The sequence below is a fragment of the Oryza glaberrima genome, chromosome 11 (assembly GCF_000147395.1).
Source record: "Oryza glaberrima chromosome 11, OglaRS2, whole genome shotgun sequence".
NCBI classification, from domain to species: Eukaryota; Viridiplantae; Streptophyta; class Magnoliopsida; order Poales; family Poaceae; genus Oryza; species Oryza glaberrima.
This window is the reverse complement of record NC_068336.1, coordinates 24,128,317-24,141,811: the sequence shown is the minus strand read 5'-3', so window position 1 is coordinate 24,141,811 and position 13,495 is coordinate 24,128,317. Positions and strand designations below refer to the sequence as shown.

At 45.2% G+C, this 13,495-nt stretch overlaps 1 protein-coding gene and 1 pseudogene across 1 annotated transcript; both read right to left on the bottom strand.

Moving 5' to 3' along the window:
* Nucleotides 1-788: 788 nt before the first annotated feature.
* On the bottom strand, nt 789-8,343 carry LOC127755631 (disease resistance protein PIK6-NP-like). The gene is made up of 2 exons (XM_052281321.1): nt 7,408-8,343; nt 789-2,739 (listed from the first exon to the last, which is right to left on the bottom strand). Exons 1-2 carry the CDS (start codon nt 8,202-8,204, stop codon nt 789-791), a joined length of 2,748 nt encoding a protein of 915 aa, XP_052137281.1. The 5' UTR covers nt 8,205-8,343.
* A 1,887-nt stretch (nt 8,344-10,230) lies between these two features.
* On the bottom strand, nt 10,231-12,992 carry LOC127755630 (disease resistance protein PIK6-NP-like; annotated as a pseudogene).
* Nucleotides 12,993-13,495: the final 503 nt, after the last annotated feature.

The following is a 13,495-nucleotide window of genomic DNA, read 5'->3' as shown; positions in this document are numbered from 1 at the left end:
TCACTTTTCAGTATTCTACAGTGCTTATGTCTGAATACTTTTTGCTCGTTTGATGAAAAATATCGCAGTAATACCTAGGCAGTTCTCTGTATCAAGTAGGAATTGTATCATTCCCCCTTATAATGTTCATCTCATATGTCTGCTGATACTGAATTTCTGTCAGAAAGTTAGCTGTGTGTTTTTTCGTTACATAGTGCATAATTAGCTAAAAGAGGCTTGAATTTTGGAGGGATGATGCTTCTAGGCCGATGTTTACTTGTTAAAGGATTATTGAGAACGGTGGTAATTAATGGGTGCCAAGTGAGAACATATTCCTTTACGCAGGGGATTTCTTGATTGGGATGGTGTTTGATCATGCGAATGTTCAGATGTTATATCTGACAGAAACAAGGGGGGAAAGGGTAAACTTTAGGTAATAATACCAAGTTTTGCCTGCACAGGGCAGATAAAACAAACGCAGGAATTGTACACATGCATTAGTTCAAGAGCCCCACTAATGAAGGAAATTAAACCCATGACAGTTGGGAAGGGAGACAAACAAGCAAACATACTAAATATTGGTGCTACAATGCAAGCTAACAATTGGTGCATGGAAGAGTAAGAGCCCCTTCAGCATCTTTATTCGATACTAGTAGTTGAAGTACTTCAGAAGTAGCTGGAGAAGCAACTCAAAGTGGAAAAGAAATAGCAATGTTAAGCATCCTTTTTCCTCCAGGGCACACAATGAGTTGAAGCCATGACAGTTTATTCAGTTTGCTTCATCCGTAGGAACCAGTCCTTGTGCATGACTAGTTCCCTGCTGCTGGAATGTGCTTCAGACTGGGGTCATTGGAGTGTGCTTTGATGTCATGCAGAATCACCCCAATCTTCTCCGTGTCACAGTCACCGTGAAGCTGGAGCTCCCTGAAGCTTAGGAGGTGATCGATCCCGACAAGAGAATCCATTATGGTAAAACGCCAGACCAACCTCTCGAGCCTAGGAGCTGCTCTCTCATCAAACCTAATGCTGACAATGTCTGAGTTCTCGATCAAAAGAAGCTGGAGGTTTTTGAATTCCCTTCCGGAGATGGTGAGGTTGCCTGGGATGTATGACCTGTGTCGGAGCCTGAGATAGCGCAAGCCCACAAGCTTGCCAAGGACATGGATATCACTCTCTGTCAGGGAGGTATCACGCAGAGTAACCTTGGTAAGTTGGTGGAGATGTTCTATCCACTGAGGTAATCCACTTCTGATGCCAGAGATTCTCAGGCTCTCGAGAAGCCTTGGGAGTGTGGCATCCATCATGCTCATGTCAAAGCCCCTGCTTCCATCATCAGGAGAATATAATCTGATCCGGATTGACAGAGAGCGTAGGCACTTGTGCAACCTGCTGATTACATGAAGTAAACGATCAAAACCATCCTTATCAGTATCATGGATGACCACACCTAACTTCCTCAGCTTCAGTAGCTGGCCAACATCAATCAACTCCATTCCACCATGTGAAACTTCGACGTGGGACAGTATCTCCATATTTCTCATCCTCCCAATTCGGTGAGGAATGTGGATGGCAGAGAATGATTCCTGCTGCCTGATGATGTCTTCACTTGGGCAGACAGTGTAGCCTGAGAACAAATGCTTGAGCATAGGGAGCACTAAAGATTTCCTGGGGAAGGTATTGATCTTCGTCTGTCGGATGTCAAGTGTTTCCAAGTGGATCAGATTCTCTATTTCTCTGGGAAGTCTGGTGACATCTGTGTCCCGTAGGCTCAAATACTTGAGCAAATAGATGCCGCAGATGTTCTTGAGGTGGTGCCTCTTCAAACCTCTGCAGCCATCCAAATCCAGCACTTTGAGCAGACCCAGCAGAGAAGATGATGGCAGGGACTTGAGAAAGGTAAGAACATTATCGATCGGTTCAGACGGAGACATGTGCAACTTCATGCTGAAGCGGATTGAAAGATGACGCACCAACTCTTTTGGTGCCAAAATTGTGCCCACGAGAGTAGTGCCGCTTCCTCTGGCTACCAGATCAATAATCACATCGTGAACCAAGTCTCGTACCGTGCAGGTCTTGACCTTACCTGAAGCATCAATATCGCTTGGACAGAGAAGCAGCCTTCCAACAAGGGCATCGAAACAGCGATCAGCTTGTTCTAGTGCACTGCTCTCTTGCCTGTCGGTGATGAGACCTTCAACAACCCATCGTCTTACTAAGCTGGTCCTCCTGATGCTGCAACCAGGTGGAAAAATAGACAGATACAGCATGCAGTTCTGACACTTAACAGGCAAATCATAGAAGCATAACTCTACCATCTTCCTAGGCCAATAATCATGCAGCAAGCCCCCATGGTGTTCTTCTTCTACACGGAGCCAATAACAGCTTCCCTTATAATACAGATACCGAAGGAACATCTTCATAAAAAATATCTGAGGTTCAAGATGAATCAGCATGCAGGGTACAGATGGCCATAGCGTGTCTTCACGTTGATGTTTAAGCAGCGGTATAGCTCTTTCAAGGAAGAAAGTGAGAACATAACCAGAGGTATCAGGGTTGAAGATTTTATACAGGGAGAAAGACTCAGTTACTTCATCATTATTTGGCGTGATTATGATGGCACTACGAGCAGAGCAATCATCTGGGAAAGCAAGCTTTATATGACTCCAGATCGATTCGTCACGGACGTCGTGAAGAACAACGAGAAAGATTTTACCTTGCAAATAGCAGTGAATCTTCTCCACCAGTTGCTCCTTATTCCAGCTGAAGTTTGGGGAATTTTTTTTTAGAAGCTTCACTACTTTTTTCATTTCTCTAACTCTGCTATATACATGTACATATGAGTAGTATATGGGCCTCATGGGCCAACACATACATAACTCAACACTCCCCCTCAAGATGGGCGATAGATATCTATCATGCCCATCTTGTTACACGATGAAGTACACTCCCCAACACTTAAAGCTTTTGTTAAACAGTCAGCTACTTGTTCCCCCGACATAACAAAACCTAGCTTCAAAATCCCTTCATCTAGTTTTTCCTTGATAAAAAAACGATCTATCTCCACATGTTTTGTTCGATCATGCTGAACTGGATTGTTAGCGATGCTAATAGCCGACTTATTGTCACACCACAACTTCATGGGAATATTCATTAGCAACTTTAACTCAGAAAGAAGATTTCTCAACCATAACAGCTCACTTAAACTCACTGACATTGCCCTGTATTCTGCCTCAGCAGTTGAGCGAGACACTACCGGTTGTTTCTTGCTCCTCCAAGAGACCAAATTGCCACCAACAAATACGCAGTAACCAGAGGTTGACCTCCTATCATCAAGGCTGCTAGCCCAGTCCGCATCACAGTAGCCCTCCACACCTAGATGTCCATTTTTCTTGAACCATAAGCCTTTTCCTGGGCTCCCTTTTAAATATCTCAGGATTCTATATACTGCGTCCATGTGACCACTTCGAGGGTCATGCATGTATCGACTAACAACACTCACAGCATAAGTTATGTCAGGCCTGGTATGACACAAATATATCAGTCGTCCCACAAGTCTTTGATATCTTTCTTTATTCACTGGATCTCCTAATTCAGCACATAACTTATGATTTTGCTCAATTGGTGTAGAGGCAGGTCGGCAACCGAGCATACCTGTGTCACAAAGTAGATCCAATACATACTTTCGTTGTGAAAGAACTATCCCTCTAGGGGATCTTGCAATCTCAATGCCCAAAAAATATTTGAGCTGACCAAGATCTTTGACTTCAAATTCTTTGCTTATATTCTCTTTTAACTGAGCTATTTCTTGAGTGTCATCTCCTGTAATAATTATGTCATCCACATATACAGCCAGGATGGCAATCTTCTTTCCACGGTGACGATAAAACAATGTATGGTCTCCATTGCACTGTTTGTAGCCCATGCCACACATTGCACGTCTAAATCTATCAAACCAAGCCCTTGGTGACTGCTTAAGGCCATACAAGGATTTCTTCAATCTCAATACCTTTCCTTTAGTTTGAGAGGTGGAAAAACCCGGTGGAATCTCCATATAAACTTCCTCTTGAAGATCTCCATGCAAAAATGCATTCTTAACATCTAGTTGGTATAGTGGCCAATCAAAGTTAGCTGCACATGATATCAAGGTTCTCACTGTGCTCATCTTTGCAACAGGTGCAAAGGTTTCATCATAATCGATTCCATATGTTTGACTGTACCCTTTTGCCACAAGCCTTGCCTTGTACCTTTCTACTTTCCCAAGTGGATCTTGTTTTACAGCATACACCCACTTGCAACTAACCACCTTCTTACCTGTTGGAAAAGGTACAAGCTCCCAGGTCTTGTTCTTCTCAAGTGCTGACATCTCCTCCATCATTGCCTCATGCCAGTTTGGATCATTCTTCGCTTCTCTCCAATCCTTTGGGATTACTATGGATTGTAATGATGCAATAAAAGCCCTATAGGCAGGAGATAAAGATGAATATGACACATAATTAGCTATGTCATTCCCATTTTCCTCAACCTCCTCAAAGCCATATCTTATAGGGGGTTTTCCTGCTGTGCTTCTTATCCCTTTCCTATTAGCAATAGGCAAGTTAGATTCCTCTCCTGATATTTCACTCTCCTCTCCCCCTGTCTCGGTATTCTCTTGTATAGGATCTGACTGATAAGAAGATTGATCATTTATTTCATCAATGACTAGAGGTTGTTGATGTTGTTCCACCATCTCATTCCTATCAATTGTTAGAGGTTGTTGTTCTACCTGTTGTGTCTCCAAGGACCTTGGCTTTCTCCTTGTGTAAACCTGTAGATTTTCTTCTTCATGTGGTTTCCTCCAATTCTGCTCATGTGGGAGTTTGCCCATAGGGCATGGGATTGACCCAATAATAACCTTCGTCCTCTTTGATTCATCCCCTTCTTCCATTCCTAGTGATTCATTCACCCCTTCATACCTATCTTCACTCATGATTGGATTGTCAAGATCAGAAAACAAATAACTCAAATCTGTCATTTCTCCATAGAAAGGAATAGACTCTCTGAAGGTGACATCCATACTTACAAATGTTCGCCTTTCAGATGGACTCCAACATTTGTATCCTTTCTGACCAGATGAGTAACCTATAAATATGCACTTGATAGCTCTGGGATCCAATTTTCCCACAGAAGGTCTATGATCTCGAACAAAGCATACGCATCCAAACACCTTTGGTGGAACAATAAATTCATTACATCCAAATACCATCTCATATGGAGCCTTCATCCCAAGTATTCTTGATGGTGTACGATTGATAAGATATGTAGCTGTCATGACCGCCTCACTCCAGAGGAACTTTGGTACATTCATAGTATACATGAGTGAACGTGCCACCTCCAAGATATGGCGATTCTTTCTCTCAGCCACCCCATTCTGCGGTGGTGTGTCAGGACAAGAAGTTTGATGTAGTATCCCTTCTATCGAAAGGAAACTACCAAATTCGTTGTTCACATACTCTTTCCCATTATCAGTTCTGATAATTTTGACACATGTGTTGAATTGGTTTCTAACAAATGCGTAGAAGTCCTTGAAGCATTTTGGTACTTCATTTTTATGTTTCATAAGATATATCCAGGTCATTCGGGAGTAACAATCAATAAAAGTCACAAAGTACTTCATTCCACTCACCGAGACAATAGGGGAAGTCCACACATCAGAGTGGATTAACATAAAGGGTGATATGCTCCGAAGTCCTCTGCTTATATATGTAGCTCTTGTATGCTTTCCATATTCACATGCATCACATACTAGTTTGCTTCTGTCCACCTTACTCATCTCATCAGGATATATCTTCCTCATAGTTTCAAAACACATATGGCCCAATCGACAATGCTGGAGAATCAATCTAGCTTCCTCTTCACTTGTACCAACTGCCAATGCACTACATAGTGCTTTATTTGTTCCGCTTCTATCTAAGTACCACAATCCGTTCTGCCTAATGCCAATCCCAAGCTTCCTTCCTGTTCTTCTCTCTTCTATTAGACAATTTTCTCGATCAAGAGTAACCCGACAATCCATATGGTCAACCAAAGAACTTATTGATACCAAATTAACTGGAAAGGAGGGAGCATATAACACTGATGATAATGTAATGGATGGAGTGCACTGTACTCTTCCCACACCTTTGATAGGCTGTGAAGTACCATCGGCGGTCTGAACAGTTTCTTTATATGTGGGTGGATATGGAGTAAATGACACAAACTCACTTGGCATACCTGTTACATGTCTAGATGCTCCAGAGTCTAATATCCAGGTTGAGTGAGGTACCTGCATCTGCATGGGATGCGCGAGGTTGACAAGGTTGCCAAGAACTGTTGTTTTCTCCCTTTCCTTCCGTATTCTTTCCCTTATTTCTTGTATTTCTACAGCCATTTTCTCAAGCAGTTGTTCAATTCCTTGACTTCCCTCCATTCTTTTTTTTTTTACAAACTCACTCTATTCTAACACCTTGAAGACAACGTCCCCTGGTTTTCTTTCCTCCTGATCAGGGAACTCGACACAGCAGCACCCCTCTCCCTCTCTGTGACTGCCGAGGCTTGGACTGTGTTCTCGCACACACGAATTTTGGTTGGTTGCCTGCCAATCTGAAGCACTAACTTCACATTCACCTTGCACAACCTGTTGCCTTACTTCTTGACAATAATTAATTTCCAACACCAAAGCCGCTTCTTCCCTTCTAGATGAAGCTAGCTACAGCTTTCCTCACCTGCTATTGCTCTCTGCACCTGTAATCTTCAGCACACACAACACCACCAACAGATCCAGCAGCAATACTCCCTTCTTTTTCTTCCTTTCTCAACCACACACAGCAGTACAATACTCACAAGCTCACCTCCTTGCCGCAGCACACACAAGCCACACCAATAGCACAACCGGCAAACAATTCCTCTGCTCGCTCAACAGCAACAGCAACAACACACTACCAAATCCTCAGCTCGATCTTCTCTGCCTCAGCAACAGAACAGCAATAGCAGCTCACCAAATCCTCACACCAGCACCAGCAGTGCCGTCCTCACAACCAGCAGCTCCCTCCGCGCGCGGCCGCCGTTGGCTCTGCCTGCCGCCGTCGACGCCGCTGCGTCCTCGCCGGGAGCTCCAGCACCAGCGTTTCCCTCCTCACCTGGAGCTCCACGCGCTCCTGCGCCGCGTACACGTGCAGCTCTGCCAGCGCAGCTCCCTTAGCACCTCTCTGCACGCCTCGACAAGCTCCGGCGAGGCTAGGGTTTAGCCGTCGCCCGTCGCCAGCCACCAGCCGGTTGGCTCTGATACCATGAAGTTTGGGGAATTTTTTTTTAGAAGCTTCACTACTTTTTTCATTTCTCTAACTCTGCTATATACATGTACATATGAGTAGTATATGGGCCTCATGGGCCAACACATACATAACTCAACACCAGCCATCCATGTCACTCTTGAACTTGTTCAGAGGGAGAACAACCTGAGATAGTATGTCTTTAAGTATGTCAACGTGAGATTCAGCTCCATGGACATTGATCCAGGCCTGGCAGTCAAACAAGCCAGTGATGGAGGAGTTCTTGTAGACTCTCTCAGCAATAACCTTACTGGCTTCCACGCAGACTGCTGTGACAGGTATGATCCTGAGCCCTGCAGATTGATCCTCCATCAGCCACCCGATCAGCTCATTCACAGTGCTCATTTTCAGGTCAGCCTGTGGTTCATCAAAGGAGGGAGAAAAACTCCAGGCGTCGCGCGAATCAGTGAAGACGATGTCTATGTCACGCATTATTCGCCCATAGGGGTCAGTGATGGGGGCAATGTCATATGCCTGCCGCCGGTCGTTCACTTGGCATATCCGGACCTTGATGTCCTGGATCTGCGTGGCGAGACGGTGGCGGACGGAAAGCCTCAGCACAAGCCTGGACACCTGCCGGAGGCGGCCGAGGATACCCTTTGGCAGAGCCCCAGCAGCGACGCACTGCACGTACTGGTCGATGCAGTCCTGGGTGTCGCGGGCGAGTTCCGTCGCCTGCTTCATCCACGGCAGGTGGTGCCGGTGTTGGGTGCTGAGGAGCATGAGCAAGTCGTTCATCATTTCCATCTCGTCCTTGATGAACTGCATATCGCCGCGCACGCGGCCGAGCAGCTGTGCCTCGCTGACGAGCACGGCGCTGATGTGGCCTAGCAGCGAGTCGACGGCGCCCTTCGCTGAGATTGCGGCAACCTCAGCCATCGCACTAGCTGCTCCAGTCAAGGGGTGCTAGTTTCCTTGTCCATCTCAACGCAGGCCGACCAAGCAAGCAGGATACAATGGAGAATAATGCAGTTTGGAGCGCTAGCTGGCTAGCTAGAGACCTGGACTACTATAGAAGAAAAGGTAGTAATTTGCTGTGTGCACTACTGCACTGCATGTGGGTTTGCTTCTTATTATCCTCAGTGTTTTAAGATTAGTTGATTGCTATACATTAGTAGAGACAAGGAAAAGGTAGAAGTGATTTAACGGTCGGCCATAATTTATCATGCCTTAAATATATGTAGTACAACTTGTGCTTCTAGTATTTCCAATGGACGGTTAAAAAAAGAAAAAATCTGTAGGAGCTACATCCTCGATGATTAGGAAATGGAGATTATCAAATTTTACTGCCGTAGTTAGGTGGCTAGCTAGGTGCTGATGTTATTTCATAGCGTAATGAGGTGCCCATTATGCATAAAGAAAAGGCTTAATGACCTTGGCTTGGTTTGAATTTCTAGTCATTCAGTATGCATCTGTTTGTATGTCCACATTCATGGAGTAACATATTCTTCTGACTTTGACACTAACAATTACATAGTAAGACAACATGGTCAAACTATTTTTAATCACCACTTATGTCAACACATAATTGCAAGCATGAGGCTAAATTTTATCTACTGCGTCAGTCTTGAAAACCACTTTATACAATATTCTAATATTACATGTTCTCTTAAATTTCAGGTGCGCTGGAGGTTTTGAAAACAGTAAAGCATCTTAGACAAGGCGTTGGTTGGCACCCAAGGAAACAATGAACTGCTTACAAGATCATTTTTGGTAACTTTTGCTGATTCAATTCCACAATGATTAAAAAGTCCTATTCATGCCAAACTCCAGCCACCAAGACTGCCAGATATCTCTATTAGTTGCTAATAGTAACTCCTACTTGATGTTAGCATTGGATTAAAGTCCATAAGTAAAATTCTACACAAATATGACTTACTATATTTGCCGCTATATAGTTTTGCCCTACTCAACGTTTGCCGCAGGTAGGCGTCGGCAGGTGAGCTGTAGGCCTTATGAGCTTCGATTGCTAGATCAATCGCCTGAACTTTTGTGGGGGATCAGAGTGTCACGCTGATCCTGACACAGAGTAAGGGGATTTTAGGGGATAACTAACTGAATCTTGATTTTACTGGGGATTTCGCCTCCGCCAGATGCGTGGGAGGATTTCACATCCGCGCGTAAGCCCTAGGTAAAATTCGCCCACCTCTTTTTTTTTTTTTTTTTGATTCCATGTAGAAGAATCACTTTTCAGTATTCTACATGCTTATGTCTGAATAACTTTTGTTCGGTTTGATGAAAAATCTCGCAGTAATACCTTGGCACTTCTCTGTATCATGTAGGACTCGTACCATTTCCCCCTTTTTTTTGTCTTCATCTCACATGTCTGCTGATTCTGAATTTGTCAGAAAGCTAGCTGCATCTTTTTTTTCGTTGCATAGTGCATAGTTCACTAAAAGGGGCTTGGATTTTGGAGGGATGATGCTTCTAGGCCGGTGTTTACTTGTTAAAGGATTATTGACAACAGTGGTAATTATTGGGTGCCAAGTGAGAACATATCTGTGTACAGAAACAAGGGAGGAAGACTAAGCTTTAGGCAATAGGACCAAGTTTTTTCTTGCACAAGGAAGATAAGATAAACACAGGAATTCTTTCAAAAGCCTTACTAATGAATGGTACAGGAAATTAAACCCATGACAGTTGGGAAAGGAGACAAACAAACAAGCATACTAAATATTGGTGCTACAATGCAACAAAGCCAACAATCCATGCATCAGCATCTTTATTCCATACTAGCAGTAGAAGCGCTTCAGAAGTAGCAGGAGCAGCAGCATCAACAAGCAGCTCAAAGTGGGAAAGAAGTAGTAATGTCAAGCATCCTTGTTTGTCCATGGCACATAATGAATCTAAGCCACGGCAGTTTATTCAGTTTGCTTCATCCGTAGGCACCAGTCCTTGTGCATGATTAGTTCCCTGCTGCTGGAATGTGCTTCAGACTGGGGTCATTGGGGTGTGCTTTGATGTCACGGAGAATCACCCCAATCTTCTCCAGGTCACAATCTCCTTCAAGCTCGAGCTCCCTGATGCTTAGGAGGTGACCAATCCCAACAAGAGAAACCATTCTCGTGAAACGCCAGACCATCCTCTCGAGCCTAGGAGCTGCCCCCTCGTCGAAACTGATGCTGACAATGTCTGGGCCCTCAATGAAAAGAAACCTGAGGTTTTTGAATTCCCTTGTAGAGATGGTGAGGTCGCCTCGGACGTATGACCTGTGTCGGAGCCTGAGATAGCGCAAGCCCACGAGCTTGCCCAGGACATGGATAGCACTCTCTGTCAGGGAGGTATCATGCAGAGTAACCTTAGTAAGTTGGTGGAGATGTTCAATCCAGGGAGGCAATCCACTTTTGATGCCACAGATGGTCAGGCTCTCAAGAAGCCTCGGGTATGTGCTGTACATCATGCTCATGTCAAAGCCATTGCTTCCATCAGCAGCAGAAGGTGATCTAATCTGGACTGACAAAGATCGTAGGCATTTGTTCAATTTGCCAATTACATGAAGCAAACTGTCAAAACCATCTTTATCTGTGTCATGGATGACAACACCTAACTTCCTCAGCTTCAGTAGCTGGCCAACAGCAATCAACTCCATTCCACCATGTGAAACTTTGACATGGGACAATATCTCCATGTTTGTCATCCTCCTGATTTGGTGAGGAATGTGGATGGCAGAGAACGATTCCTGCTGCCTGATAACGTCTTCACTTGGATAGACAGTATGGCCTGAGAACAAATGCTTGAGCATAGGGAGCACTAAAGATTTCCTGGGGAAGACACTGATCTTCGTCTGTCAGATGTCAAGTGTTTCCAAGTAGATCAGATTCTCTATTTCCTTGGGCAGTCTGGTGATATCTGTATCCCGTAGGCTCAAATACTTGAGCAAATATATGCTACATATGTTCTTCAGGTGGCGTCTCTTCAAACCTTTGCAGCCATCCAAATCTAGGACTTTAAGCAGACCAAGCCGAGATGATGAAGGCAAGGACTTGAGAAAGGAAAGAATACTATTGATTGGTTCAGATGGAGACATGTGCAACTTCATGCTGAAGCGGATTGAAAGATGACGGGCCAACTCTGGTGGTGCCAAAACTGTGTCCACAGAAGTAATGTTGCTTCCTCTGGCTACCAGATCAGTAAGAGCATCGTGAACCAAGTCAGGTACTATGCAGGTCCTGACCTTGCCTGAAGCATCAATGTCGCGTGGACAGAGAATCAACCTGCCAACGAGGGCATCAAAACAGTGATCAGCTTGTTTTAGTGCACTCCTCTCTTGCTCATCAGTGATGAGGCCTTCAACAATCCATCGTCTTACTAAGCTGGTCCTCCTGATGCTGCAACCAGGTGGGAAAATAGACAGATACAGCATGCAGCTCCTGTACTTATCAGGCAAATAATTGTAGCATAAGTATACCATCTTCTTAGGCCAATAATCATGCAGCGATGACGTATGCTGCAGTGCATCACGCAGTCGTAACGTAGCATATCTCCCATAATAAAGGTACCGAAGGAGCATCTTCATAAAAAAGGTTTCAGGTTCAAGATGGATCAGCATGCACGGTAGGATTTTCCTTAGCTGTTTTTCATTTTCATGTTTAAGCAGAGCTATAGCTTTACTAAGGAAGAAATTGAGAACATAACCGGGGCTATCTGGGTTGAAGATTTTATACGCAGAGAAAGACTCGGCCACTTTATCATCATCTGTGGTGATTATGATGGCACTACCAGCAGAACAATCATCTGGGAAGGCAAGCTTTATATGACTCCAGATTGATTCATCACGGACATCGTGAAGAACAATGAGGAAGATTTTACCTCGCAAATAGCAGCGCAGCTTCTCCACCAGCTGCTCCTCGTTCCAGCCAATCATCTCACTCCTGAACTTGTTCAGAGGGAGAACAAGTTGACATAGTATATCTTTGAGAATCTGAAGATGAGATTGACAATCACGGACAGTGATCCAAGCCTTGCAGTCAAACAGGCTGGTGACAGAGGAGTGCTGGTAGACTCTCTCAGCAATAATCGCGCTGGTATCCACGCAGATTCCGACCACAGGTATGATTCTAAGCCCTGCAGGTTGATCCTCCATGAGCCAAGCTCGTTCACAGTGTTCTTCAGGTCGGCCGGTGGTTCAGCAGAAGCCAAATAACACCTCCAAGCAGCTTCATCTTCCTGTTCACCGCCGTTGTCCTGCTCAGGTGGACGGTAGCTGTTGAGGTTGGCACAAATGTCATACGCCTTCCGCCGGTGGCTCACCTCGCCCAGCCGGACCTTGATGTCTTGGATCTGCACGGCCAGCCTGTGGCGTTCGGGGAAGCTCCGGACAAGCCGGGACACCCGGCGGAGGAGGCTGAGGAGGAGGCTCTTGGAGGGTGGCCCAGCTGCGATGCACTGCGCGTACTGCTCGACGCAGTCCTGGCAGTCGCGGGCGAGCTCCATCGCCTGCCTGATCCATGGCGTGCATTGGTTGTGGTAGTGGTGGTCGAGGGTGCCGGCCTGCTGGTGCAGGAGGAGCAGGAGGAAGGCGTCCATCATCTCCATCTCGTCCTTGATGAACTGCATGTCGCGGCGGACGCGGCCAAGCAGCTGTGCCTCGTTGATGAGCATGGTGCTGATGCGGCCCAGCAGCGACCTCACGGCGCCCTTGGCCGAGCTGACCACGAGCTCCGCCATTGCAGGCGCCCGGTGGCCACAAAGCTTGATTTGCTGGTTGGTTTTCAGACTTTCAGTGCGTGGTGATCATTCCAAACAAGCTAAGAGAGTGAAGCTAAGTAGCAGGAGTGACTAGCTAGCTACCTGCATGTGGAGTGGCTTGCATTCGTCGTATGGCTGCATGGAACAGCTGACCCATCTTCCGTTGACCATTATTGTGGATTAGTTTTAACATGGAACGCGTGGTTGACTTTCTCCAAATGTTACTACGCGTAATCGTGTCGTCCTAGGTAGCTTGATACTCTTATATTTATTTTATTACCAATGTACGCTGCCTCATTCATCAGAAGTGCACTGAATCTGTAATATCTAAGCTGTTGTGTTGATTTTTTTTCTTTGACACAGAAGGGAGAGAGGCTGTAGCCTCTACATTAATGGTGAGTCAAGAGGATTCAAGGTGTGTTGATCAACCTGTTCTCAAATATTCTTTAGCACTATATCTTGATGAGCTGTTAAAAATATTC